This window comes from Falco punctatus (genome assembly GCF_963210335.1).
Source record: "Falco punctatus genome assembly, chromosome: Z".
Classification (NCBI taxonomy): domain Eukaryota; kingdom Metazoa; phylum Chordata; class Aves; order Falconiformes; family Falconidae; genus Falco; species Falco punctatus.
Genome location: NC_137586.1, coordinates 11,698,575 through 11,724,986, shown reverse-complemented (window position 1 = coordinate 11,724,986; position 26,412 = coordinate 11,698,575). Strand labels below are relative to the sequence as shown.

Genomic DNA, 26,412 nt, shown 5'->3' with positions numbered 1-26,412 from the left:
GAAAATAAGAAAATAAGGTGAAGAAACCTTGTGGGTCAAGATAAAGACAGTTTAATGAAAGCAAAAGCAAAAGTCACGCACATGGAAGCAAAGCAAAACAAAAGATTTTCTTTTTTAATTCCCATCGGCAGGAGAAGTTCAGCCACTCTCCGGAAAGCTGGGCTTCAGTACGTGTAGCAGTCGCTCTAGACAGCAATACTGTAAGTAACAAATTCCCCTCCTTCCTCCTCCTTTCTCTGGCTTTTATATCTGAGCAGATTTCGTATGGTATGGAATATCCCTTCGGTCAGTTTGGGCCAGCTGTCCTGGCCATGTCACCTCCCCAGATCCTGCCCACCCCCAGCCTGCTGGTGAGGGGGGAATGTTGGAGGGACAGCCCAGATGCTGTGTGAGCGCTGCTCAGCAGTAGCTGAAACACCGGTGTGTTATCACCGCCTTTCTTGCTATCAGCACAAAGCACAGCACTATGAGGGCTGCCGGGGGGCTCAGCCAGACCCAACACAGCACCCCCTGGTCGGGGTTCCCCAGTGCTCCCCCATCTCCCACTCGGTTTCAGGGCTTTCCAGCAGTTTTGCGTCTGGTGGCACCACTCTTGCACCCTTCCCAGGTTGGGCCCAGCCCAAAGCCCTGGGCAGATTATGGAGGCAGGAGAAATGGCAGGATGGGAGCTGTCAGTGCTGTGGGAAGGGACAGGTTGGGGATGCCAATGGCACTGTTACCCCCCAGCCCTGAAAAGATGCAGGTGGCACATTCTGCAGCAGTGCTAGTGCAGCACCATCAGCCCTGGGGGGGCACAGCTGGGGGGGGCTGGACTCCACACTGGGGTTTTGGGTCACTGTGAGCTGTACTGCCTAATGCAGGCACACAGGGATACGCAGAAGGCTGGTGCAAGGTGATATAAGTGTATGCATGAGTGTGAAAGAGGGGAGTAAAATCTGCTTTCCGTGAGCCTTGCTTTATAATACAGACACTGTCCCCCAGTGCTTTGTTGTGGTTGAGACATCGTGTGCACAGCGGAGAGGGTCTTGGGGTGTACCCCCAGCTGCTGCCCCTGAGTCCTGTGACAGAGGTGGGTGGCAGCACAGTCAGTCCTTGTCCAGGAAAGAAAGGAACATCTTGGATGGGCTGCTCAGCATTGGGGGCTGCTCGCAGATCCACTGGTACTTTCTCACACATTTTGAACTTTCTATATTCCCGTTAGCTGACATGCCACATTCTGCAGAATAGTTGGGCCTAGGAGACAAAGCATGTTTCAGAGGGGCAGTGACAGCACCCTACTGTGGACATCCCTCCTCACAGGCCCCACTGCTGCTGTGGCAGGTGGGACACCTGGCACTAGGACAAGTCCGAGGAAGGGCCACATTCCTCCCCCAAGCCTCCTGCTCTGCCAGTTGGAGATCTGGCAGTGAACCCTGCAGCTGGGCTCTGCCCAGGACCCCTTCCTCAGGATGCTGATCATTGGAGCATCACCCCCTTGGCCAGGGGGGACTCACAGGATGGAAATAGCACGTCCTTGGCATTGCTAAAGGGCTGGTGCTTTGTGTCAAGGACCACTGCACTTACTGGTAGAGCTGCTTGCTGTCCTGCCATACAACAGTCCTCTTAGCGTCAGAAGAAAATTGTGCTCCAATCCAGTACGTGTCATCACTCATCACCAAAAATTGCTGGGGACAAGAGAAGCTGTCAAGCACCTGCCCCATGGCCAGTGCCCACCTGGTTCCCAGGAGCCACGGGGCCAGCCATGCTCCTCCCCGCAGGCTGCTGGGACGGGCACCCAGGGTTTGTGCCACCTCAGCATGTCCACAGCTGCCATGCCGCTGGCGCCACGGGGTTCTGCCCAGCCCCACCATTGCCCACAGCCCCCTGGGGTGCTGCAGCCCCCCAGCTCTGTACCGGCAGTGTCCAGGTTGGCCAGTTGCCTTGGACCAGCAGCTGAGCAGATTTCATTCTGCAGTCATGACGGCTTTCCCACCACGTCTTCCTGCTCACCGAGATGAAGAGGCACTTGCCCCTGTAGAGCACCCAGCCTGAGGGGCAGCAATCTGGGGGCAGGGGCACGGCTCAGGCACTCGCCCTCCCACGGGTGCTCAGGAGGCCCAGCCTGGCTGTGACCAGCCCCCACATCCCCCCGGCAGCATCACTGCCTGTCCCCCCAACCCCACCATGGCCCTACCTGTATTCACGCAGGCACGCAGGCTGCTCACAGTGCTCTTGCTGGCCCTGAGCTCCCCCTGCACCTCCTGCATCTCCTCCTGCAGCACAGCCAGCTCCTGCCTGGTGTGCCCCAGCTTGACGTTCAGGTTGCCCAGCTCCTGCCGGCTGCTGTTGCCCTCCTGCCACGCTCGCTGCAGCTCTGCCATGGCCCACGCCAGCTCCAGCCGCATCTGCTCCAGGCTCTGCTCCCGTGCCCTCACCTCCTGCGAGAGGCGGCCCCGCTCGGCCGCGTGCTCCCGGGAGGCGTCCTGCAGGTTGTGGGTGACCTGCCAGACTGGGGACAGCGGGGGTGAGCTGGGGCACAGCGATGGGAAGCAGTGGGAGGCAGTGGGAGGTAGTGGGAAGTAGTGGAAGGCAGTGGGAAGCAGTGGGTGGCAGTGGGAAGCAATGGGATGCAGTGGGAGATAGAGGGAAGCAGTGGGAGGCAGTGGGAAGTAGTGGGAAGCAGTGGGAAAAAGTGGGAAGCAGTGAGAGGCAGTGGGAGGCAGTGGGAAGCAGTGGGAGGCAGTAGGAAGGAGTGGGAAGCAGTGTAAAGTAGTGGGAGGCAGTGGGAAGCATTGGGAAGCAGTGGGAGGCAGTGGCAGGATGTGGGAAGCAGTGGGAAGCAATGGGAGGCAGTGGGAGGCAGTGGGAGATAGTGGGAAGCAGTGTCAGGCAGTGGGAAGTAATGGGAGACAGTGGGAGGCATTGGGAAGCAGTGGGAAGGTAGTGGGAAGCAGTGGGAAGCAGTGGGTAGCAGTGGGAGGCAGTGGGAAGCAGTGGGAGGCAGTGAGAAGCAGTGGGAAGCAGTGGGAAGGCAGTGGGAAGCAGTGGGATGCAGTGGAAAGTAATGGGAGGCAGTGGGAAAGAGTGGGAAGCAGTGGGAGGCAGTGGGAAGGCAGTGGGAAGCAGTGGGAAGCAGTGGTAGGCAGTGGGTAGCAGTGATAGGCAGTGGGAAGCAGTGGGTGGCAGGGGAAGACAGTGGGAGGCAGTGGGAAGCAGTGGGAAGCAGTGGGAGGCAGAGGAAAGGAATGGGTGGCAGTGGGAAGGCAATGGGAAACAGTGCGTGGCAGTGAATAGAGGTGGGAAGCAGTGGGAGGCAGTGGGAAGCAGTGGGAGGCAGTGGGAAGCAATGGGAAGTAGTGGGAAGCAGTGGGAGGCAGTGGGAAGCAATGGGAAGCAGTGGGAATCAAGGGGAGGCAGTGGGAAGCATTGGGAATCAGTGGGAAACAGTGGGAGGCAGTGAGAAGCAGAGGGAAGCAGTGGGAGGCAGTGGGAAACGGTGGGAAGCAGTGGGACGAAGTGGGAAGCAGTGGGAGGCAGTGGGAGGCAGTGGGATGCAGCTGGAGGCAGTGGGAAGAAGTGGGAGGCAGTGGGAAGCAGTGGGATGCAGTGAGAAGCAGTGGGAAGGAGTGGGAGGCAGTGGTACAGCAGTGGGAGGCAGTGGGATGCAGTGGGTGTCAGTGGGTGGCAGTGGGAGGCACTGGGAAGCAGCGGGAGGATGTGGGAAGCTGTGTGAGGTAGTGGGAGGCTGTGGGAAGGAGTGAGAGGCAGTGGGAAGCAATGGGAAGCAGTGGGATGCAGTGGGAGGCAGTGAGAATCAGTGGGAGGCATTTGGAAGCAGTGCCAAGGAGTAAGAAGCAGTGGGAGGCAGTGGGAAGCAGTGGGTGGCAGTGGGAGATAGTGGGAAGTAGTGGCAGGCAGTGGGAAAGAATGGGAGGCAGTGGGAGGCATTGGGAAGCGGTGGGAAGGTAGTGGGAAGCAGTGGGAGGCAGTGGGTAGCAGTGGGAGGCAGTGGGAAGCAATGGGAGGCAGTGGGAAGGCAATGGGAAGCAATGGGAAGCAGTGGGAAGCAGTGGGAGGCAGTGTGAAACAGTGAGAGGCAGTGGGAAGCAATGGGAAGCAGTGGGAATCAAGGGGAGGCAGTGGGAAGCATTGGGAATCAGTGGGAAGCAGTGGGAGGCAGTGGGAAGCAGTGGGAAGCAGTGGGAAGCAGTGGGAGGCAGTGGGAGGTAGTGGGAGGTATGGGAAATAGTGGGAAGCATTGGGAAGCAGTGGGTGGCAGTGGGAGGCAGTGCGAAGCAGTGGGATGCAGTGGGAGGTAGTGGGAAGCAGTGGGAGGCAGTGGGAAGCAGTGGGAAGCAGTGGGAAGCAGTGGGAGGCAGTGGGAGGTAGTGGGAGGTATGGGAAATAGTGGGAAGCATTGGGAAGCAGGGGGAGGCAGTGGGAGGCAGTGGGAAGCAGTGGGATGCAGTGGGAGGTAGTGGGAAGCAGTGGGAGGCAGTGGGAAATGGTGGGAAGCAGTGGGAGGAAGTGGGAAGCAGTGGGATGCAGCTGGAGACAGTGGGATGCAGCTGGAGGCAGTGGGAAGCAGTGGGAAGCAGTGGGAAGCAGTGGGAAGCAGTGGGAGGCAGTGAGAAACAGTGGGATGCAGTGGGTGTCAGTGGGCGGCAGTGGGAGGCATTGGGAAGCTGTGTGAGGTAGTGGGAGGCAGAGGGAAGCAGTGGGTGGAAGTGGGAGACAGTGGGAGGCACTGGGAAGCTGTGGGAAGAACTGGGAGGCAGAGGGAAGGTATGGGTGGTAGTGGGAAGGCAATGGGAAACAGTGCGTGGCACTGGGAAGAGTTGGGAAGCAGTGGGAAGCAGTGGGAGGCAGTGGGAAGCAGTGGGAAGACAGTGGGAGGTAGTGGGTGGTAGTGGGAGGCATGGGCAGCTGTGGGAGGCAGTGGGAAGCTGTGGGAAGAACTGGGAGGCAGAGGGAAGGAATGGGTGGTAGTGGGAAGGCAATGGGAAACAGTGCGTGGCACTGGGAAGAGTTGGGAAGCAGTGGGAAGCAGTGGAAAGCAGTGGTAAGCAGTGGGATGCAGTGGGTGGCGGTGGGAAGCAGTGGGAGGCAGTGGGAGGCAGTGGGAAGCAGTGGGAGGCAGTGGGAGGCAGTGGGAGATAGTGGGAAGAAGTGGCAGGCAGTGGGAAGCAATGGGAGGCAGTGGGAGGCGTTGGGAAGCAGTCGGAAGGTAGAGGGAAGCAGTGGGATGCAGTGGGTAGCAGTGGGAGGCAGTGAGAAGCAGTGGGAGGCAGTGGGAAGGCAGTGGAAAGCAATGGGAAGCGGTGGGAAGCAGCGGGAGGCAGTGGGAAGCATTGAGAGGCAGTGGGAAGCAATGGGAAGCAGTGGGTGCAGTGGGAGACAGTGGGAAGCAGTGGGAATCAGTGGGAAACAGTGGGAGGCAGTGGGAAGCAGTGGGAAGCAGTGGGAAGCAGTGGGAAGCAGTGGGAAGCAGTGGGAGGCAGTGGGAAGCAGTGGGAGAAAGAGGGAAGGAATGAGTGGCAGTGGTAAGGTAATGATAAGCAGTGGGTGGCAGTGGGAGGCAGTGGGAAGAAGTGGGAGGCAGTGGGAAGCAGTGGGAAGCAGTGGGAGAGAGTGGGAGGCACTGGGAAGCAGTGGGAAGCAGTGGGAGGCAGAGGGAAGGAATGGGTGGTAGTGGGAAGGCAATGGGAAACAGTGCGTTGCACTGGGAAGAGGTGGGAAGCAGTGGGAAGCAGTGGGAGGCAGTGGTAAGCAGTGGGAAGCAGTGGGAGGCAGTGGGTGTCAGTGGGAGGCAGTGGGAGGCAGTGGGAAGCAGCGGGAGGCAGTGGGAAGCAGTGGGAAGCAGTGGTAGGCAGTGGGAGGCAGTGGGAAGGAGTGGGAAGCAGTAGGAGGCAGTGGGAAGCATTGGGAAGTAGTGGAAAGCAGTGGGATGCAGTGGGAGGCAGTGGGAAGCAGTGGGAGGCAGTGGGAGATGGTGGGAAGCAGTGGGAAGCAGTGGGAGGATGTGGGAAGCAGTGGGAGACAGTGGGAGGCAGTGGGATGCAGCGGAGGCAGTGGGAGGAATTGGGAAGCAGTGAGAGGAAGTGGGAAGCAGTGGGAAGCAGTGGGAAGCAGTGGGAGGCAGTGGGAGGTATGGGAAATAGTGGGAAGGATTGGGAAGCAGTGGGTGGCAGTGAGAAGCAGTGGGAAGCAGTGGGAGGTAGTGGGAAGCAGTGGGAGACAGTGGGAAACAGTGGGAAGCAGTGGGAGGAAGTGGAAAGCAGTGAGAGGCAGTGGGAAGCAGTGGGAAGCAGTGGGAAGCAGTGGGAGGCAGTGGGAAGCAGTGGGTGTCAGTGGGATGCAGTGAGTGTCAGTGCGTGTCAGTGGGCAGCAGTGGGAAGCAGCGGTAGGATGTGGGAAGCCGTGTGAGGCAGTGGGAGGCAGTGGGAAGGAGCGGGAGGGAGTGGGAAGCAGGGGGAGGCAGTGGGAGGCAGTGGGAAGGAGTGGGAAGCAGTGGGAGTCAGTGGGAAGCAATGGGAAGCAGTGGGAATCAAGGGGAGGCAGTGGGAAGCATTGGGAATCAGTGGGAAACAGTGGGAGGCTATGAGAAGCAGAGGGAAGCAGCGGGAGGCAGTGGGAAGCAGTGGGAGGCAGTGGTAGGCAGTGGTAGGCAGTGGGAAGGAGTGGGAAGCAGTGAGAGGCAGTGGGAAGCAATAAGAGGCACTGGGAAGCACTGGGTGGCAGTGGGAAGCAGTGCAAAGGAGTAAGAAGCAGTGGGAGGCAGTGGGAAGCATTGGGAAGTAGTGGAAAGCAGTGGGATGCAGTGGGAGGCAGTGGGAAGCAGTGGGAGGCAGTGGGAGATGGTGGGAAGCAGTGGGAAGCAGTGGGAGGATGTGGGAAGCAGTGGGAGACAGTGGGAGGCAGTGGGATGCAGCGGAGGCAGTGGGAGGAATTGGGAAGCAGTGAGAGGAAGTGGGAAGCAGTGGGAAGCAGTGGGAAGCAGTGGGAGGCAGTGGGAGGTATGGGAAATAGTGGGAAGGATTGGGAAGCAGTGGGAGGCAGTGAGAAGCAGAGGGAAGCAGTGGGAAGCAGTGGGAGGTAGTGGGAAGCAGTGGGAGACAGTGGGAAACAGTGGGAGGAAGTGGGAAGCAGTGGGTGTCAGTGGGATGCAGTGGGTGTCAGTGGGTGTCAGTGGGCGGCAGTGGGAAGCAGCGGTAGGATGTGGGAAGCCGTGTGAGGTAGTGGGAGGCAGTGGGAAGGAGCGGGAGGGAGTGGGAAGCAGGGGGAGGCGGTGGGAGGCAGTGGGAAGGAGTGGGAAGCAGTGGGAGGCAGTGGGAAGCAATAAGAGGCACTGGGAAGCAGTGGGTGGCAGTGGGAAGCAGTGCAAAGGAGTAAGAAGCAGTGGGAGGCAGTGGGAAGCAGTGGGTGGCATTGGGAGACAGTGGGAGGCACTGGGAAGCAGTGGGAAGCAGTGGGAGGCAGAGGGAAGGAATGGGTGGTAGTGGGAAGGCAATGGGAAATAGTGCGTGGCACTGGAAAGAGGTGGAAGCAGTGGGAAGCAGTGGGAGGCAGTGGGAAGCAGTGGTAAGCAGTGGGATGCAGAGGGGGGCAGAGGTAAACAGTGGGATGCAGAGGGTGGCAGTGGGTGTCAGTGGGTGTCAGTGGGCGGCAGTGGGAAGCAGCGGTAGGATGTGGGAAGCCGTGTGAGGTAGTGGGAGGCTGTGGGAAGGAGCGGGAGGGAGTGGGAAGCAGGGGGAGGCAGTGGGAGGCAGTGGGAAGTAGTGGGAGGCAGTGGGAAGCAATAAGAGGCACTGGGAAGCAGTGGGTGGCAGTGGGAAGCAGTGCAAAGGAGTAAGAAGCAGTGGGAGGCAGTGGGAAGCAGTGCAAAGGAGTAAGAAGCAGTGGGAGGCAGTGGGAAGCAGTGGGAAGCAGTGGGAGGCAGAGGGAAGGAATGGGTGGTAGTGGGAAGGCAATGGGAAACAGTGCGTTGCACTGGGAAGAGGTGGGAAGCAGTGGGAAGCAGTGGGAGGCAGTGGTAAGCAGTGGAATGCAGTGGGTGGCAGTGGGTGTCAGTGGGAGGCAGTGGGAGGCAGTGGGAAGCAGAGGGAAGCAGCGGGAGGCAGTGGGAAGCAGTGGGAAGCAGTGGTAGGCAGTGGGAAGGAGTGGGAAGCAGTGAGAGGCAGTGGGAAGCAATAAGAGGCACTGGGAAGTACTGGGTGGCAGTGAGAAGCAGTGCAAAGGAGTAAGAAGCAGTGGGAGGCAGTGGGAAGCATTGGGAAGTAGTGGAAAGCAGTGGGATGCAGTGGGAGGCAGTGGGAAGCAGTGGAAGGCAGTGGGAGATGGTGGGAAGCAGTGGGAAGCAGTGGGAAGCAGTGGGAGGATGTGGGAAGCAGTGGGAGACAGTGGGAGGCAGTGGGATGCAGCGGAGGCAGTGGGAGGAATTGGGAAGCAGTGGGAGGAAGTGGGAAGCAGTGGGAAGCAGTGGGAAGCAGTGGGAGGCAGTGGGAAGGAGTGGGAAGCAGTGGGAGTCAGTGGGAAGCAATGGGAAGCAGTGGGAATCAAGGGGAGGCAGTGGGAAGCATTGGGAATCAGTGGGAAACAGTGGGAGGCTATGAGAAGCAGAGGGAAGCAGTGGGAGGCAGTGGGAAACGGTGGGAAGCAGTGGGACGAAGTCGGAAGCAGTGGGAGGCAGTGGGAGGCAGTGGGATGCAGCTGGAGGCAGTGGGAAGCAGTGGGAGGCAGTGGGAAGAAGTGGGATGCAGTGAGAAGCAGTGGGAAGGAGTGGGCGGCAGTGGTACAACAGTGGGAGGCAGTGGGATGCAGTGGGTGTCAGTGGGCGGCAGTGGGAGGCACTGGGAAGCAGCGGGAGGATGTGGGAAGCTGTGTGAGGTAGTGGGAGTCTGTGGGAAGGAGCGAGAGGGAGTGGGAAGCAGGGGGAGGCAGTGGGAAGGAGTGGGAAGCAGTGGGAGGCCGTGGGAAGCAATAAGAAGCACTGGGAAACAGTGGGTGGCAGTGGGAAGCAGTGCCAAGGAGTAAGAAGCAGTGAGAGGCAGTGGGAAGCAATGGGAAGCAGTGGGATGCAGTGGGAGGCAGTGAGAATCAGTGGGAGGCATTTGGAAGCAGTGCAAAGGAGTAAGAAGCAGTGGGAGGCAGTGGGAAGCAGTGGGTGGCAGTGGGAGACAGTGGGATGCATTGCGAAGCAGTGGGAAGCAGTGGTAGGCAGAGGGAAGGAATGGGTGGTAGTGGGAAGGCAATGGGAAACAGTGCGTGGCACTGGGAAGAGTTGGGAAGCAGTGGGAAGCAGTGGGAGGCAGTGTGAAACAGTGAGAGGCAGTGGGAAGCAATGGGAAGCAGTGGGAATCAAGGGGAGGCAGTGGGAAGCATTGGGAATCAGTGGGAAAGAGTGGGAGGCAGTGAAAAGCAGTGGGAAGCAGTGGTTGGCAGTGGGAGGCAGTGGGAAGCAGTGGGAGGCAGTGGGAAGCAGTGGGAAGCAGTGGGAAGCAGTGGGAGGCAGAGGGAAGGAATGGGTGGTAGTGGGAAGGCAATGGGAAACAGTGCGTGGCACTGGGAAGAGTTGGGAAGCAGTGGGAAGCAGTGGTTGGCAGTGGTGAGCAGTGGTAAGCAGTGGGATGTAGTGGGTGGCGGTGGGAAGCAGTGGGAGGCAGTGGGAGGCAGTGGGAAGCAGTGGGAGGCAGTGGGAAGCAGTGGGAAGAAGTGGCAGGCAGTGGGAAGCAATGGGAGGCAGTGGGAGGCGTTGGGAAGCAGTGGGAAGGTAGAGGGAAGCAGTGGGATGCAGTGGGAAGCATTGGGAGGCAGTGAGAAGCAGTGGGGGGCAGTGGGAAGGCAGTGGAAAGCAATGGGAAGCGGTGGGAAGCAGTGGGAGGCGGTGGGAAGCAGTGGGAGGCAGTGGGAAACAGTGGGAGGCAGTGGGAAGCAATGGGAAGCAGTGGGTGCAGTGGGAGGCAGTGGGAAGCAGTGGGAATCAGTGGGAAGCACTGGGTGGCAATGGGAAGTAGTGGGAAGCAGTGGGAAGCAGTGGGAAGCATTGGGAAGCAGTGGGAAGCAGTGGGAGAAAGAGGGAAGGAATGAGTGGCAGTGGTAAGGTAATGATAAGCAGTGGGTGGCAGTGGGAGGCAGTGGGAAGAAGTGGGAGGCAGTGGGAAGCAGTGGGAAGCAGTGGGAAGCAGTGGGAAGGAATGGGAGGCAGTGGGAAAGCAATGGGAAGCAGTGGGAGGTAGTGGGATGCAGTGGGAGGCAGTGGAAGGCAGTTCGAAGCAGTGGGAAGGCAATGGGAAGGCAGTGGGAGGCATAGGAAAGCAGTGGGAAGCAGTGGGAAGCCAGTGGGAAGCAGTGGGAGGCAGTGGGAGGCAGTGGGAAGCAGTGGGAAGCAGTGGGAAGCAGTGGGAGGCAGTGGGAAGCAGTCGAAGCAGTGGGATGCAGTGGGAGGTAGTGGGAAGCAGTGGGAGGCAGTGGGAAACGGTGGGAAGCAGTGGGATGCAGTGGGAAGCAGTGGGAAGCAGCGGGAAGCAGTGGGAAGCAGTGGAAGGCAGTGGGATGCAGTGGGTGTCAGTGGGTGTCAGTGGGCGGCAGTGGGAAGCAGCGGGAGGATGTGGGAAGCCGTGTGAGGTAGTGGGAGGCTGTGGGAAGGAGCGGGAGGGAGTGGGAAGCAGGGGGAGGCAGTGGGAGGCAGTGGGAAGGAGTGGGAAGGAGTGGGAAGCAGTGGGAAGCAATGGGAAGCAGTGGAAGGCAGTGGGATGCAGTGGGTGTCAGTGGGCGGCAGTGGGAAGCAGCGGGAGGATGTGGGAAGCCGTGTGAGGTAGTGGGAGGCTGTGGGAAGGAGCGGGAGGGAGTGGGAAGCAGGGGGAGGCAGTGGGAGGCAGTGGGAAGGAGTGGGAAGGAGTGGGAGGCAGTGGGAAGCAATAAGAGGCACTGGGAAGCAGTGGGTGGCAGTGGGAAGCAGTGCAAAGGAGTAAGAAGCAGTGGGAGGCAGCGGAAAGCAGTGCAAAGGAGTAAGAAGCAGTGGGAGGCAGTGGGAAGCAGTGGGAAGCAGTGGGAGAGAGTGGGAGGCACTGGGAAGCAGTGGGAAGCAGTGGGAGGCAGAGGGAAGGAATGGGTGGTAGTGGGAAGGCAATGGGAAACAGTGCGTTGCACTAGGAAGAGGTGGGAAGCAGTGGGAAGCAGTGGGAAGCAGTGGAATGCAGTGGGTGGCAGTGGGTGTCAGTGGGAGGCAGTAAGAGGCAGTGGGAAGCAGAGGGAAGCAGCGGGAGGCAGTGGGAAGCAGTGGGAAGCAGTGGTAGGCAGTGGTAGGCAGTGGGAAGGAGTGGGAAGCAGTGAGAGGCAGTGGGAAGCAATAAGAGGCACTGGGAAGCACTGGGTGGCAGTGGGAAGCAGTGCAAAGGAGTAAGAAGCAGTGGGAGGCAGTGGGAAGCATTGGGAAGTAGTGGAAAGCAGTGGGATGCAGTGGGAGGCAGTGGGAAGCAGTGGGAGGCAGTGGGAGATGGTGGGAAGCAGTGGTAAGCAGTGGGAAGCAGTGGGAGGATGTGGGAAGCAGTGGGAGACAGTGGGAGGCAGTGGGATGCAGCGGAGGCAGTGGGAGGAATTGGGAAGCAGTGGGAGGAAGTGGGAAGCAGTGGGAAGCAGTGGGAAGCAGTGGGAGGCAGTGGGAGGTATGGGAAATAGTGGGAAGGATTGGGAAGCAGTGGGTGGCAGTGAGAAGCAGAGGGAAGCAGTGGGAAGCAGTGGGAGGTAGTGGGAAGCAGTGGGAGACAGTGGGAAACAGTGGGAGGAAGTGGGAAGCAGTGGGAGGCAGTGGGAAGCAGTGGGAAGCAGTGGGAAGCAGTGGGTGTCAGTGGGATGCAGTGGGTGTCAGTGGGTGTCAGTGGGCGGCAGTGGGAAGCAGCGGTAGGATGTGGGAAGCCGTGTGAGGTAGTGGGAGGCAGTGGGAAGGAGCGGGAGGGAGTGGGAAGCAGGGGGAGGCGGTGGGAGGCAGTGGGAAGGAGTGGGAAGCAGTGGGAGGCAGTGGGAAGCAATAAGAGGCACTGGGAAGTACTGGGTGGCAGTGAGAAGCAGTGCAAAGGAGTAAGAAGCAGTGGGAGGCAGTGGGAAGCATTGGGAAGTAGTGGAAAGCAGTGGGATGCAGCGGGAGGCAGTGGGAAGCAGTGGAAGGCAGTGGGAGATGGTGGGAAGCAGTGGGAAGCAGTGGGAAGCAGTGGGAGGATGTGGGAAGCAGTGGGAGACAGTGGGAGGCAGTGGGATGCAGCGGAGGCAGTGGGAGGAATTGGGAAGCAGTGGGAGGAAGTGGGAAGCAGTGGGAAGCAGTGGGAAGCAGTGGGAGGCAGTGGGAGGCAGTGGGAAGGAGTGGGAAGCAGTGGGAGTCAGTGGGAAGCAATGGGAAGCAGTGGGAATCAAGGGGAGGCAGTGGGAAGCATTGGGAATCAGTGGGAAACAGTGGGAGGCTATGAGAAGCAGAGGGAAGCAGTGGGAGGCAGTGGGAAACGGTGGGAAGCAGTGGGACGAAGTCGGAAGCAGTGGGAGGCAGTGGGAGGCAGTGGGATGCAGCTGGAGGCAGTGGGAAGCAGTGGGAGGCAGTGGGAAGCAGTGGGATGCAGTGAGAAGCAGTGGGAAGGAGTGGGCGGCAGTGGTACAACAGTGGGAGGCAGTGGGATGCAGTGGGTGTCAGTGGGCGGCAGTGGAAGGCACTGGGAAGCAGCGGGAGGATGTGGGAAGCTGTGTGAGGTAGTGGGAGTCTGTGGGAAGGAGCGAGAGGGAGTGGGAAGCAGGGGGAGGCAGTGGGAAGGAGTGGGAAGCAGTGGGAGGCCGTGGGAAGCAATAAGAAGCACTGGGAAACAGTGGGTGGCAGTGGGAAGCAGTGCCAAGGAGTAAGAAGCAGTGAGAGGCAGTGGGAAGCAATGGGAAGCAGTGGGATGCAGTGGGAGGCAGTGAGAATCAGTGGGAGGCATTTGGAAGCAGTGCAAAGGAGTAAGAAGCAGTGGGAGGCAGTGGGAAGCAGTGGGTGGCAGTGGGAGACAGTGGGATGCATTGCGAAGCAGTGGGAAGCAGTGGTAGGCAGAGGGAAGGAATGGGTGGTAGTGGGAAGGCAATGGGAAACAGTGCGTGGCACTGGGAAGAGTTGGGAAGCAGTGGGAAGCAGTGGGAGGCAGTGTGAAACAGTGAGAGGCAGTGGGAAGCAATGGGAAGCAGTGGGAATCAAGGGGAGGCAGTGGGAAGCATTGGGAATCAGTGGGAAAGAGTGGGAGGCAGTGAAAAGCAGTGGGAAGCAGTGGTTGGCAGTGGGAGGCAGTGGGAAGCAGTGGGAGGCAGTGGGAAGCAGTGGGAAGCAGTGGGAAGCAGTGGGAGGCAGAGGGAAGGAATGGGTGGTAGTGGGAAGGCAATGGGAAACAGTGCGTGGCACTGGGAAGAGTTGGGAAGCAGTGGGAAGCAGTGGTTGGCAGTGGTGAGCAGTGGTAAGCAGTGGGATGTAGTGGGTGGCGGTGGGAAGCAGTGGGAGGCAGTGGGAGGCAGTGGGAAGCAGTGGGAGGCAGTGGGAAGCAGTGGGAAGAAGTGGCAGGCAGTGGGAAGCAATGGGAGGCAGTGGGAGGCGTTGGGAAGCAGTGGGAAGGTAGAGGGAAGCAGTGGGATGCAGTGGGAAGCATTGGGAGGCAGTGAGAAGCAGTGGGGGGCAGTGGGAAGGCAGTGGAAAGCAATGGGAAGCGGTGGGAAGCAGTGGGAGGCAGTGGGAAACAGTGGGAGGCAGTGGGAAGCAATGGGAAGCAGTGGGTGCAGTGGGAGGCAGTGGGAAGCAGTGGGAATCAGTGGGAAGCACTGGGTGGCAATGGGAAGTAGTGGGAAGCAGTGGGAAGCAGTGGGAAGCATTGGGAAGCAGTGGGAAGCAGTGGGAGAAAGAGGGAAGGAATGAGTGGCAGTGGTAAGGTAATGATAAGCAGTGGGTGGCAGTGGGAGGCAGTGGGAAGAAGTGGGAGGCAGTGGGAAGCAGTGGGAAGCAGTGGGAAGCAGTGGGAAGGAATGGGAGGCAGTGGGAAAGCAATGGGAAGCAGTGGGAGGTAGTGGGATGCAGTGGGAGGCAGTGGAAGGCAGTTCGAAGCAGTGGGAAGGCAATGGGAAGGCAGTGGGAGGCATAGGAAAGCAGTGGGAAGCAGTGGGAAGCCAGTGGGAAGCAGTGGGAGGCAGTGGGAGGCAGTGGGAAGCAGTGGGAAGCAGTGGGAAGCAGTGGGAGGCAGTGGGAAGCAGTCGAAGCAGTGGGATGCAGTGGGAGGTAGTGGGAAGCAGTGGGAGGCAGTGGGAAACGGTGGGAAGCAGTGGGATGCAGTGGGAAGCAGTGGGAAGCAGCGGGAAGCAGTGGGAAGCAGTGGAAGGCAGTGGGATGCAGTGGGTGTCAGTGGGTGTCAGTGGGCGGCAGTGGGAAGCAGCGGGAGGATGTGGGAAGCCGTGTGAGGTAGTGGGAGGCTGTGGGAAGGAGCGGGAGGGAGTGGGAAGCAGGGGGAGGCAGTGGGAGGCAGTGGGAAGGAGTGGGAAGGAGTGGGAAGCAGTGGGAAGCAATGGGAAGCAGTGGAAGGCAGTGGGATGCAGTGGGTGTCAGTGGGCGGCAGTGGGAAGCAGCGGGAGGATGTGGGAAGCCGTGTGAGGTAGTGGGAGGCTGTGGGAAGGAGCGGGAGGGAGTGGGAAGCAGGGGGAGGCAGTGGGAGGCAGTGGGAAGGAGTGGGAAGGAGTGGGAGGCAGTGGGAAGCAATAAGAGGCACTGGGAAGCAGTGGGTGGCAGTGGGAAGCAGTGCAAAGGAGTAAGAAGCAGTGGGAGGCAGCGGAAAGCAGTGCAAAGGAGTAAGAAGCAGTGGGAGGCAGTGGGAAGCAGTGGGAAGCAGTGGGAGAGAGTGGGAGGCACTGGGAAGCAGTGGGAAGCAGTGGGAGGCAGAGGGAAGGAATGGGTGGTAGTGGGAAGGCAATGGGAAACAGTGCGTTGCACTAGGAAGAGGTGGGAAGCAGTGGGAAGCAGTGGGAAGCAGTGGAATGCAGTGGGTGGCAGTGGGTGTCAGTGGGAGGCAGTAAGAGGCAGTGGGAAGCAGAGGGAAGCAGCGGGAGGCAGTGGGAAGCAGTGGGAAGCAGTGGTAGGCAGTGGTAGGCAGTGGGAAGGAGTGGGAAGCAGTGAGAGGCAGTGGGAAGCAATAAGAGGCACTGGGAAGCACTGGGTGGCAGTGGGAAGCAGTGCAAAGGAGTAAGAAGCAGTGGGAGGCAGTGGGAAGCATTGGGAAGTAGTGGAAAGCAGTGGGATGCAGTGGGAGGCAGTGGGAAGCAGTGGGAGGCAGTGGGAGATGGTGGGAAGCAGTGGTAAGCAGTGGGAAGCAGTGGGAGGATGTGGGAAGCAGTGGGAGACAGTGGGAGGCAGTGGGATGCAGCGGAGGCAGTGGGAGGAATTGGGAAGCAGTGGGAGGAAGTGGGAAGCAGTGGGAAGCAGTGGGAAGCAGTGGGAGGCAGTGGGAGGTATGGGAAATAGTGGGAAGGATTGGGAAGCAGTGGGTGGCAGTGAGAAGCAGAGGGAAGCAGTGGGAAGCAGTGGGAGGTAGTGGGAAGCAGTGGGAGACAGTGGGAAACAGTGGGAGGAAGTGGGAAGCAGTGGGAGGCAGTGGGAAGCAGTGGGAAGCAGTGGGAAGCAGTGGGTGTCAGTGGGATGCAGTGGGTGTCAGTGGGTGTCAGTGGGCGGCAGTGGAAAGCAGCGGTAGGATGTGGGAAGCCGTGTGAGGTAGTGGGAGGCAGTGGGAAGGAGCGGGAGGGAGTGGGAAGCAGGGGGAGGCGGTGGGAGGCAGTGGGAAGGAGTGGGAAGCAGTGGGAGGCAGTGGGAAGCAATAAGAGGCACTGGGAAGCAGTGGGTGGCAGTGGGAAGCAGTGCAAAGGAGTAAGAAGCAGTGGGAGGCAGTGGGAAGCAGTGGGTGGCATTGGGAGACAGTGGGAGGCACTGGGAAGCAGTGGGAAGCAGTGGGAGGCAGAGGGAAGGAATGGGTGGTAGTGGGAAGGCAATGGGAAATAGTGCGTGGCACTGGAAAGAGGTGGAAGCAGTGGGAAGCAGTGGGAGGCAGTGGGAAGCAGTGGTAAGCAGTGGGATGCAGAGGGGGGCAGAGGTAAACAGTGGGATGCAGAGGGTGGCAGTGGGTGTCAGTGGGTGTCAGTGGGCGGCAGTGGGAAGCAGCGGTAGGATGTGGGAAGCCGTGTGAGGTAGTGGGAGGCTGTGGGAAGGAGCGGGAGGGAGTGGGAAGCAGGGGGAGGCAGTGGGAGGCAGTGGGAAGTAGTGGGAGGCAGTGGGAAGCAATAAGAGGCACTGGGAAGCAGTGGGTGGCAGTGGGAAGCAGTGCAAAGGAGTAAGAAGCAGTGGGAGGCAGTGGGAAGCAGTGCAAAGGAGTAAGAAGCAGTGGGAGGCAGTGGGAAGCAGTGGGAGGCAGAGGGAAGGAATGGGTGGTAGTGGGAAGGCAATGGGAAACAGTGCGTTGCACTGGGAAGAGATGGGAAGCAGTGGGAAGCAGTGGGAGGCAGTGGTAAGCAGTGGAATGCAGTGGGTGGCAGTGGGTGTCAGTGGGAGGCAGTGGGAGGCAGTGGGAAGCAGAGGGAAGCAGCGGGAGGCAGTGGGAAGCAGTGGGAAGCAGTGGTAGGCAGTGGGAAGGAGTGGGAAGCAGTGAGAGGCAGTGGGAAGCAATAAGAGGCACTGGGAAGTACTGGGTGGCAGTGAGAAGCAGTGCAAAGGAGTAAGAAGCAGTGGGAGGCAGTGGGAAGCATTGGGAAGTAGTGGAAAGCAGTGGGATGCAGTGGGAGGCAGTGGGAAGCAGTGGAAGGCAGTGGGATGCAGCGGAGGCAGTGGGAGGAATTGGGAAGCAGTGGGAGGAAGTGGGAAGCAGTGGGAGGAAGTGGGAAGCAGTGGGAAGCAGTGGGAAGCAGTGGGAGGCAGTGGGAGGTATGGGAAATAGTGGGAAGGATTGGGAAGCAGTGGGTGGCAGTGAGAAGCAGAGGGAAGCAGTGGGAAGCAGTGGGAGGTAGTGGGAAGCAGTGGGAGACAGTGGGAAACAGTGGGAGGAAGTGGGAAGCAGTGGGAGGCAGTGGGAAGCAGTGGGAAGCAGTGGGAAGCAGTGGGTGTCAGTGGGATGCAGTGGGTGTCAGTGGGTGTCAGTGGGCGGCAGTGGGAAGCAGCGGTAGGATGTGGGAAGCCGTGTGAGGTAGTGGGAGGCAGTGGGAAGGAGCGGGAGGGAGTGGGAAGCAGGGGGAGGCGGTGGGAGGCAGTGGGAAGGAGTGGGAAGCAGTGGGAGGCAGTGGGAAGCAATAAGAGGCACTGGGAAGCAGTGGGTGGCAGTGGGAAGCAGTGCAAAGGAGTAAGAAGCAGTGGGAGGCAGTGGGAAGCAGTGGGTGGCATTGGGAGACAGTGGGAGGCACTGGGAAGCAGTGGGAAGCAGTGGGAGGCAGAGGGAAGGAATGGGTGGTAGTGGGAAGGCAATGGGAAATAGTGCGTGGCACTGGGAAGAGGTGGAAGCAGTGGGAAGCAGTGGGAGGCAGTGGGAAGCAGTGGTAAGCAGTGGGATGCAGAGGGGGGCAGAGGTAAACAGTGGGATGCAGAGGGTGGCAGTGGGTGTCAGTGGGTGTCAGTGGGCGGCAGTGGGAAGCAGCGGTAGGATGTGGGAAGCCGTGTGAGGTAGTGGGAGGCTGTGGGAAGGAGCGGGAGGGAGTGGGAAGCAGGGGGAGGCAGTGGGAGGCAGTGGGAAGTAGTGGGAGGCAGTGGGAAGCAATAAGAGGCACTGGGAAGCAGTGGGTGGCAGTGGGAAGCAGTGCAAAGGAGTAAGAAGCAGTGGGAGGCAGTGGGAAGCAGTGCAAAGGAGTAAGAAGCAGTGGGAGGCAGTGGGAAGCAGTGGGAAGCAGTGGGAGGCAGAGGGAAGGAATGGGTGGTAGTGGGAAGGCAATGGGAAACAGTGCGTTGCACTGGGAAGAGGTGGGAAGCAGTGGGAAGCAGTGGGAGGCAGTGGTAAGCAGTGGAATGCAGTGGGTGGCAGTGGGTGTCAGTGGGAGGCAGTGGGAGGCAGTGGGAAGCAGAGGGAAGCAGCGGGAGGCAGTGGGAAGCAGTGGGAAGCAGTGGTAGGCAGTGGGAAGGAGTGGGAAGCAGTGAGAGGCAGTGGGAAGCAATAAGAGGCACTGGGAAGTACTGGGTGGCAGTGAGAAGCAGTGCAAAGGAGTAAGAAGCAGTGGGAGGCAGTGGGAAGCATTGGGAAGTAGTGGAAAGCAGTGGGATGCAGTGGGAGGCAGTGGGAAGCAGTGGAAGGCAGTGGGAGATGGTGGGAAGCAGTGGGAAGCAGTGGGAAGCAGTGGGAGGATGTGGGAAGCAGTGGGAGACAGTGGGAGGCAGTGGGATGCAGCGGAGGCAGTGGGAGGAATTGGGAAGCAGTGGGAGGAAGTGGGAAGCAGTGGGAAGCAGTGGGAGGCAGTGGGAAGGAGTGGGAAGCAGTGGGAGTCAGTGGGAAGCAATGGGAAGCAGTGGGAATCAAGGGGAGGCAGTGGGAAGCATTGGGAATCAGTGGGAAACAGTGGGAGGCTATGAGAAGCAGAGGGAAGCAGTGGGAGGCAGTGGGAAACGGTGGGAAGCAGTGGGACGAAGTCGGAAGCAGTGGGAGGCAGTGGGAGGCAGTGGGATGCAGCTGGAGGCAGTGGGAAGCAGTGGGAGGCAGTGGGAAGCAGTGGGATGCAGTGAGAAGCAGTGGGAAGGAGTGGGCGGCAGTGGTACAACAGTGGGAGGCAGTGGGATGCAGTGGGTGTCAGTGGGCGGCAGTGGGAGGCACTGGGAAGCAGCGGGAGGATGTGGGAAGCTGTGTGAGGTAGTGGGAGTCTGTGGGAAGGAGCGAGAGGGAGTGGGAAGCAGGGGGAGGCAGTGGGAAGGAGTGGGAAGCAGTGGGAGGCCGTGGGAAGCAATAAGAAGCACTGGGAAACAGTGGGTGGCAGTGGGAAGCAGTGCCAAGGAGTAAGAAGCAGTGAGAGGCAGTGGGAAGCAATGGGAAGCAGTGGGATGCAGTGGGAGGCAGTGAGAATCAGTGGGAGGCATTTGGAAGCAGTGCAAAGGAGTAAGAAGCAGTGGGAGGCAGTGGGAAGCAGTGGGTGGCAGTGGGAGACAGTGGGATGCATTGCGAAGCAGTGGGAAGCAGTGGTAGGCAGAGGGAAGGAATGGGTGGTAGTGGGAAGGCAATGGGAAACAGTGCGTGGCACTGGGAAGAGTTGGGAAGCAGTGGGAAGCAGTGGGAGGCAGTGTGAAACAGTGAGAGGCAGTGGGAAGCAATGGGAAGCAGTGGGAATCAAGGGGAGGCAGTGGGAAGCATTGGGAATCAGTGGGAAAGAGTGGGAGGCAGTGAAAAGCAGTGGGAAGCAGTGGTTGGCAGTGGGAGGCAGTGGGAAGCAGTGGGAGGCAGTGGGAAGCAGTGGGAAGCAGTGGGAAGCAGTGGGAGGCAGAGGGAAGGAATGGGTGGTAGTGGGAAGGCAATGGGAAACAGTGCGTGGCACTGGGAAGAGTTGGGAAGCAGTGGGAAGCAGTGGTTGGCAGTGGTGAGCAGTGGTAAGCAGTGGGATGTAGTGGGTGGCGGTGGGAAGCAGTGGGAGCCAGTGGGAGGCAGTGGGAAGCAGTGGGAGGCAATGGGAAGCAGTGGGAAGAAGTGGCAGGCAGTGGGAAGCAATGGGAGGCAGTGGGAGGCGTTGGGAAGCAGTGGGAAGGTAGAGGGAAGCAGTGGGATGCAGTGGGAAGCATTGGGAGGCAGTGAGAAGCAGTGGGAGGCAGTGGGAAGGCAGTGGAAAGCAATGGGAAGCGGTGGGAAGCAGTGGGAGGCAGTGGGAAACAGTGGGAGGCAGTGGGTGGAAGTGGGAGAAAGTTGGAAGCAGTGGGAGGCAGTGGTAAGCAGTGGGAATCAGTGGGAAGCACTGGGTGGCAATGGGAAGTAGTGGGAAGCAGTGGGAAGCAGTGGGAAGCATTGGGAAGCAGTGGGAAGCAGTGGGAGAAAGAGGGAAGGAATGAGTGGCAGTGGTAAGGTAATGATAAGCAGTGGGTGGCAGTGGGAGGCAGTGGGAAGAAGTGGGAGGCAGTGGGAAGCAGTGGGAAGCAGTGGGAAGCAGTGGGAAGGAATGGGAGGCAGTGGGAAAGCAATGGGAAGCAGTGGGAGGTAGTGGGATGCAGTGGGAGGCAGTGGAAGGCAGTTCGAAGCAGTGGGAAGGCAATGGGAAGGCAGTGGGAGGCATAGGAAAGCAGTGGGAAGCAGTGGGAAGCCAGTGGGAAGCAGTGGGAGGCAGTGGGAGGCAGTGGGAAGCAGTGGGAAGCAGTGGGAAGCAGTGGGAGGCAGTGGGAAGCAGTCGAAGCAGTGGGATGCAGTGGGAGGTAGTGGGAAGCAGTGGGAGGCAGTGGGAAACGGTGGGAAGCAGTGGGATGCAGTGGGAAGCAGTGGGAAGCAGCGGGAAGCAGTGGGAAGCAGTGGAAGGCAGTGGGATGCAGTGGGTGTCAGTGGGCGGCAGTGGGAAGCAGCGGGAGGATGTGGGAAGCCGTGTGAGGTAGTGGGAGGCTGTGGGAAGGAGCGGGAGGGAGTGGGAAGCAGGGGGAGGCAGTGGGAGGCAGTGGGAAGGAGTGGGAAGGAGTGGGAGGCAGTGGGAAGCAATAAGAGGCACTGGGAAGCAGTGGGTGGCAGTGGGAAGCAGTGCAAAGGAGTAAGAAGCAGTGGGAGGCAGTGGGAAGCAATGGGAAGTAGTGGGAAGCAGTGGGATGCAGTGGGAGGCAGTGGGAAGCAGTGGAAGGCAGTGGGAGATGGTGGGAAGCAGTGGGAAGCAGTGGGAAGCAGTGGGAGGATGTGGGAAGCAGTGGGAGACAGTGGGAGGCAGTGGGATGCAGCGGAGGCAGTGGCAGGAATTGGGAAGCAGTGGGAGGAAGTGGGAAGCAGTGGGAAGCAGTGGGAAGCAGTGGGAGGCAGTGGGAGGTAGTGGGAGGTATGGGAAATAGTTGGAAGGATTGGGAAGCAGTGGGTGGCAGTGAGAAGCAGAGGGAAGCAGTGGGAAGAAGTGGGAGGTAGTGGGAAGCAGTGGGAGACAGTGGGAAACAGTGGGAAGCAGTGGGAGGAAGTGGGAAGCAGTGGGAGGCAGTGGGAAGCAGTGGAAAGCAGTGGGAAGCAGTGGGATTCAGTGGGAAGCAGTGTGTGTCAGTGGGATGCAGTGGGTGTCAGTGGGTGTCAGTGGGCGGCAGTGGGAAGCAGCGGTAGGATGTGGGAAGCCGTGTGAGGTAGTGGGAGGCAGTGGGAAGGAGCGGGAGGGAGTGGGAAGCAGGGGGAGGCAGTGGGAGGCAGTGGGAAGGAGTGGGAAGCAGTGGGAGGCAGTGGGAAGCAATAAGAGGCACTGGGAAGCAGTGGGTGGCAGTGGGAAGCAGTGCAAAGGAGTAAGAAGCAGTGGGAGGCAGTGGGAAGCAATGGGAAGTAGTGGGAAGCAGTGGGAAGCAGTGGGAGATTGTGGGAAGCAGTGGGAGGCAGTGGGAAGCAGTGGGTGATAGTGGGAGGCAGTGGGAGGCAGTGGGATGTACTGTGAGTAATGGGAGGTAGTGGGAGGCAGTGGGAGGTAGTGGTAAGCAGTGGGATGCAGTGGGTGGCAGTGAGAGGCAGTGGGAATGAGAGGGAAGCAGCGGGAGGCAGTGGGAAGCAGTGGGAAGCAGTGGGAGGCAGTGGGAGGCAGTGAGAAGCAGTGAGAGGCAGTGGGAAGCAGTGGGAAGCAGTCGGAGGAAGTGGGAAGCAGTGGGAGGCAGTGGAAAGCAATGGGAGGCAATGGGAAGTATTGGGTGGCAATGGGAAGCATTGGGTGGTAGTGGGTGGCAGTGGGAAGGCAGTGGGAAGCAGTGGGAGGCAGTGGGAAGCAGTGAGAGGCAGTGGGAAGCAGTGGGAGGCAGTGGGAAGCAGTGGGACGCAGCGGGAAGTAGTGGGAAGCAGAGGGAGGCAGTGGGAAGCAGTGAGAAGCAGTGGGAGGTTGTGGGAAACAGTGGGAGGCAGTGGGATGCAGTGGGAGGCAGTGGGAAGCAGTGGGAGGCAGTGTGAAGCATTGGCAGGCAATGGGAAGCAGTGGGAGGCAGTGGGATGCAGTGGGACGCAGTGGGAGGCAGTGGGAGGCAGTGGGAAGCAGTGGGAAGGCAATGGGAAGGCAGTGGGAGGCAGAGGAAAGCAGTGGGAAGCAGTGGGAAGCAGTGGGAAGCAGCTGGAGACAGTGGGAAGCAATGGGAAGTAGTGGGAAGCAGTGGGAAGCAGTGGGAGGTAGTGGGAAGCAGTGGGAAGACAGTGGGAGGTAGTGGGTGGTAGTGGGAGGCAGTGGGAGGCATGGGCAGCTTTGGGAGGCAGTGGGAAGCTGTCAGAAGACAGTGGGAGGTAGTGGGTGGTAGTGGGAGACATGGGCAGCTGTGGGAGGTAGTGGGAAGCAGTGGGAGGCAGTGGGAAGCAATGGGAAGAAGTGGGAAGCAGTGGGAGGTAGTGCGAGGCAGTGGGAATCAAGGGGAGGCAGTGGGAAGCAGTGGGAAGCAGTCGGAGGAAGTGGGAAGCAGTGGGAGGCAGTGGAAAGCAATGGGAGGCAATGGGAAGTAGTGGGTGGCAGTGGGGCGCAGTGCGTGGCAGTGCGAGGCAGTGGGAAGGCAGTGGGAAGCAGTGGGAAGCAGTCGGAAGCAGTGGGAAGCAGTCGGAAGCAGTGCGAAGCAGTGGGAAGCAGTGGGAAGCAGAGGGAAGGAATGGGTGGCAGTGGGAAGGCAGTGGGAAGCAGTGGGAGGTAATGGGAAGCATTGGGAGGCAGTGGGAAGCAGTGGGATGCAGTGGGAGGTAGTGGGAAGCAGAGGGAGGCAGTGGGAAGCAGTGGGAAGCAGTGGGATGCACTGGGTGGCAGTGGGAGGCAGTGGGAAGCAGTGGGAAGCAGTGGGATGCACTGGGTGGCAGTGGGAGGTAGTGGGATGTAGTGGGAGGCAGTGGAAGGCAGTTCGAAGCAGTGGGAAGGCAATGGGAAGGCAGTGGGAGGCATAGGAAAGCAGTGGGAAGCAGTGGGAAGCCAGTGGGAAGCAGTGGGAGGCAGTGGGAGGCAGTGGGAAGGAGTGGGAAGCAGTGGGAAGCAGTGGGAAGCCAGTGGGAAGCAGTGGGAGGCAGTGGGAGGCAGTGGGAAGGAGTGGGAGGCAGTGGGAGGCAGTGGGAGGCAGTGGGAGGCAGTGGGAAGGAGTGGGAAGCAGTGGGAGGCAGTGGGAAGCAATGGGAGGCACTGGGAAACAGTGGGTGGCAGTGGGAAGCAGTGCAAAGGAGTAAGAAGTAGTGGGATGCAGTGGGAAGCAGTGGGATGCAGTGGGAGGCAGTGGGAGGCAGTGGGAAGCAGTGGGAGGCAGTGGGAAACAGTGGGTGGCTGTGGGAAGCAGTGCAAAGGAGTAAGAAGTAGTGGGAGGCAGTGGGAAGAAATTGGAAGTAGTGGGAGGCAGTGGGAAGCAATGGGAAGTAGTGGGAAGCAGTGGGAAGCAGTGGGAGATGGTGGGAAGCAGTGGGAGGCAGTGGGAAGCAGTGGGTGATAGTGGGAGGCAGTGGGAAGGCAGTGGGATGTACTGTGAGTAATGGGAGGCAGTGGGAAACAGTGGGAGGCAGTGGGTGGAAGTGGGAGAAAGTTGGAAGCAGTGGGAAGCAGTGGGAGGCAGTGGGAAGAAATGGGAGGCACTGGGAAGCAGCACGTGGCAGTGGGAAGCAGTGGGAAGCATTTGGAAGCAGAGGGACGCAGTGGGAAGCAGAGGGAGGCAGTGGGAAGCAGTGGAAATCAATGGGAAGCAGTGGGAAGTGGTGGGGGCAGTGGGAAGCAGTGGGAGGCAGTGGAAAGCTGTGGGTGGTAGTGGGAGGCAGTGGGAAGCAGTGGGAGGTGGTGGGAAACAGTGGGAGGCAGTGGGAAGCAGTGGGAGGCAGTGGGAAGCAGTGGGATGCAGTGAGAGGCAGTGGGAGGCAGTTCGAAGCAGTGGGAAGGCAATGGGAAGGCAGTGGGAGGCAGAGGAAAGCAGTGGGAAGCAGTGGGAAGCCAGTGGGAAGCAGCTGGGGACAGTGGGAAGCAATGGGAAGTAGTGGGAAGCAGTGGGAAGCAGTGGGAGGCAGTGGGAAGCAGTGGGAAGACAGTGGGAGGTAGTGGGTGGCAGCGGGAGGCAGTGGGAGGCAGTGGGAGGCAGTTCGAAGCAGTGGGAAGGCAATGGGAAGGCAGTGGGAGGCAGAGGAAAGCAGTGGGAAGCAGTGGGAAGCCAGTGGGAAGCAGCTGGAGACAGTGGGAAGCAATGGGAAGTAGTGGGAAGCAATGGGAAGCAGTGGGAGGCAGTGGGAAGCAGTGGGAAGACAGTGGGAGGTAGTGGGTGGCAGTGGGAGGCAGTGGGAAGCAGTAGGAAGCAGTGGGAGGCAGTGGGAAGCAATGGGAGTCACTGGGAAGCAGCGGGTGGCAGTGGCAAGCAGTGGAAAGCATTGGGAAGCAGTGGGATGCAGTGGGAAGCAGAGGGAGGCAGTGGGAAGCAGTGGAAATCAATGGGAAGCGGTGGGAAGCAGTGGGGGCAGTGGGAAGCAGTGGGAGGCAGTGGAAAGCTGTGGGTGGCAGTGGGAGGCAGTGGGAAGCAGTGGGAGGCGGTGGGAAACAGTGGGAGGCAGTGGGAAGCAGCGGGAGGCAGTGGGAAGCAGTGGGAGGTAGTGGGAAGCAGTGGGAAGCAGTGGGAGGCAGTGGGATGCAGTGGGAGGCAGTGGGAGGCAGTTCGAAGCAGTGGGAAGGCAATGGGAAGGCAGTGGGAGGCAGAGGAAGGCAGTGGGAAGCAGTGGGAAGCCAGTGGGAAGGAGCTGGAGACAGTGGGAAGCAATGGGAAGTAGTGGGAAGCAGTGGGAAGCAGTGGGAGGCAGTGGGAAGCAGTGGGAAGACAGTGGGAGGTAGTGGGTGGCAGTGGGAGGCAGTGGGAGGCATGGGCAGATGTGGGAGGCAGTGGGAAGCAGTCGGAAGACAGTGGGAAGCAATGGGAAGAAGTGGGAAGCAGTGGGAGGCAGTGGGAAGCAATGGGAAGCAGTGGGAATCAAGGGGAGGCAGTGGGAAGTAGTGGGCAACAGTGGGAAGCAGTGGGAGGCAGTGGGAAGCAGTGGGAAGACAGTGGGAGGTAGTGGGTGGCAGTGGGAGGCATGGGCAGCTGTGGGAGGCAGTGGGAAGCAGTGGGAGGCATTGGGAAGCAATGGGAAGAAGTGGGAAGCAGTGGGAGGCAGTGGGAAGCAATGGGAAGCAGTGGGAATCAAGGGGAGGCAGTGGGAAGTAGTGGGTTGTAGTGGGAAGCAGTGGGAGGCAGTGTGATGCAGTGGGAAGAAGTGGGTTGCATTGGGAAGCATTGGGAGGCAGTGGGAAGCAGTGGGAATGCAGTGGAAAGCAGTGGGATGCAATGGGAAGTAATGGGAAGCAGTGAGAAACAGTGGGAAGCAGTGGGAGGCAATGGGAGGCATTGGGAAGTAGTGGGAAGCAGTGGGAAACAGTGGGTGGCAGTGGGAGGCAGTGGGAAGCATTGGGAAGGCAGTGGGAAGCAGTGGGATGTAGTGGGAGACAGTGGGAAGCAGTGGGTGATAGTGGGAGGAAGTGGGTGGTAGTGGGAGGCAGTGGGAAGCAGTGGGAGGCGGTGGGAAGCAGTGGGAGGCGGTGGGAAGCAGTGGGAAGCAGTGGGAAGCAGTGGGAGGCAATGGGACACAGTGGGAAGCAGTGGGAAGCAGTGGGAAGCAGTGGGAGGCAGTGGGAGGCAGTGGGAGGCAGTGGGAAGCAGTGGGAGGCAGTGCAGGCAGTGGGAGGGCAGCTCAGGGCAGCCAAGCAAGCAGCAGTTCTGCCCCTCAACCAGCAGCTCCAGCACCCCCGGGCTAGACAAGCCCCCAGCAGCCTGGCCCTTGCCCAGCCCACTCCCAGTGCCCCCCTCCCTGGCCACCCCCCACCCCGCGGCCCTCGCCCTGACTCACAGCAAGTCCCCAGGGCCACCACGGTGGCCACCAGCAGCAGCAGGCTGGCTGCCAGCAGCCCCACAGCGACACGCCAATGCCGGGGCCGGCGCCCTGCAAGAGATGAGCGCCCACGGGCATCACCGCACGGTCCCACAGCCGCCGCCCGGTGCCCACTCTGCACCAGGGCACCCCCGCAGTGGTGGCCGCGGCCGGGGCCTCACCTGGGCTGGGTGCCACGGGCACCGGTGCCGGCGACACGTTCTCATAGGGGCTGTCATCCTCATCGGGGGCTGCGTGGCAGGTGGGGGAGGTGAGCGGGGGGGCCATGGCAAACTTCAGGTCGGCGTAGACCACGCTCTGGGCCATACTCTGAGCTGCTCTGGTGGTCCTGACAGCTGCTGTGCTGCTGCAGTCACTCTCTGAGAACTGCAAAGGAGAAGTGCAGCTAGTTTCTGGAGAAGTAGAG

At 60.2% G+C, this 26,412-nt stretch overlaps 1 protein-coding gene across 1 annotated transcript; it reads right to left on the bottom strand.

Annotated features, from left to right (window-relative positions):
- Nucleotides 1-84: 84 nt before the first annotated feature.
- LOC308056305 (C-type lectin domain family 12 member B-like) lies at nt 85-26,330 on the bottom strand. Its single transcript, XM_080371461.1, has 6 exons — nt 26,168-26,330; nt 25,965-26,057; nt 2,174-2,488; nt 1,894-2,042; nt 1,564-1,664; nt 85-1,233 (listed from the first exon to the last, which is right to left on the bottom strand). Exons 1-6 carry the CDS (start codon nt 26,310-26,312, stop codon nt 1,086-1,088), a joined length of 951 nt encoding a protein of 316 aa, XP_080227587.1. The 5' UTR covers nt 26,313-26,330; the 3' UTR covers nt 85-1,085.
- Nucleotides 26,331-26,412: the final 82 nt, after the last annotated feature.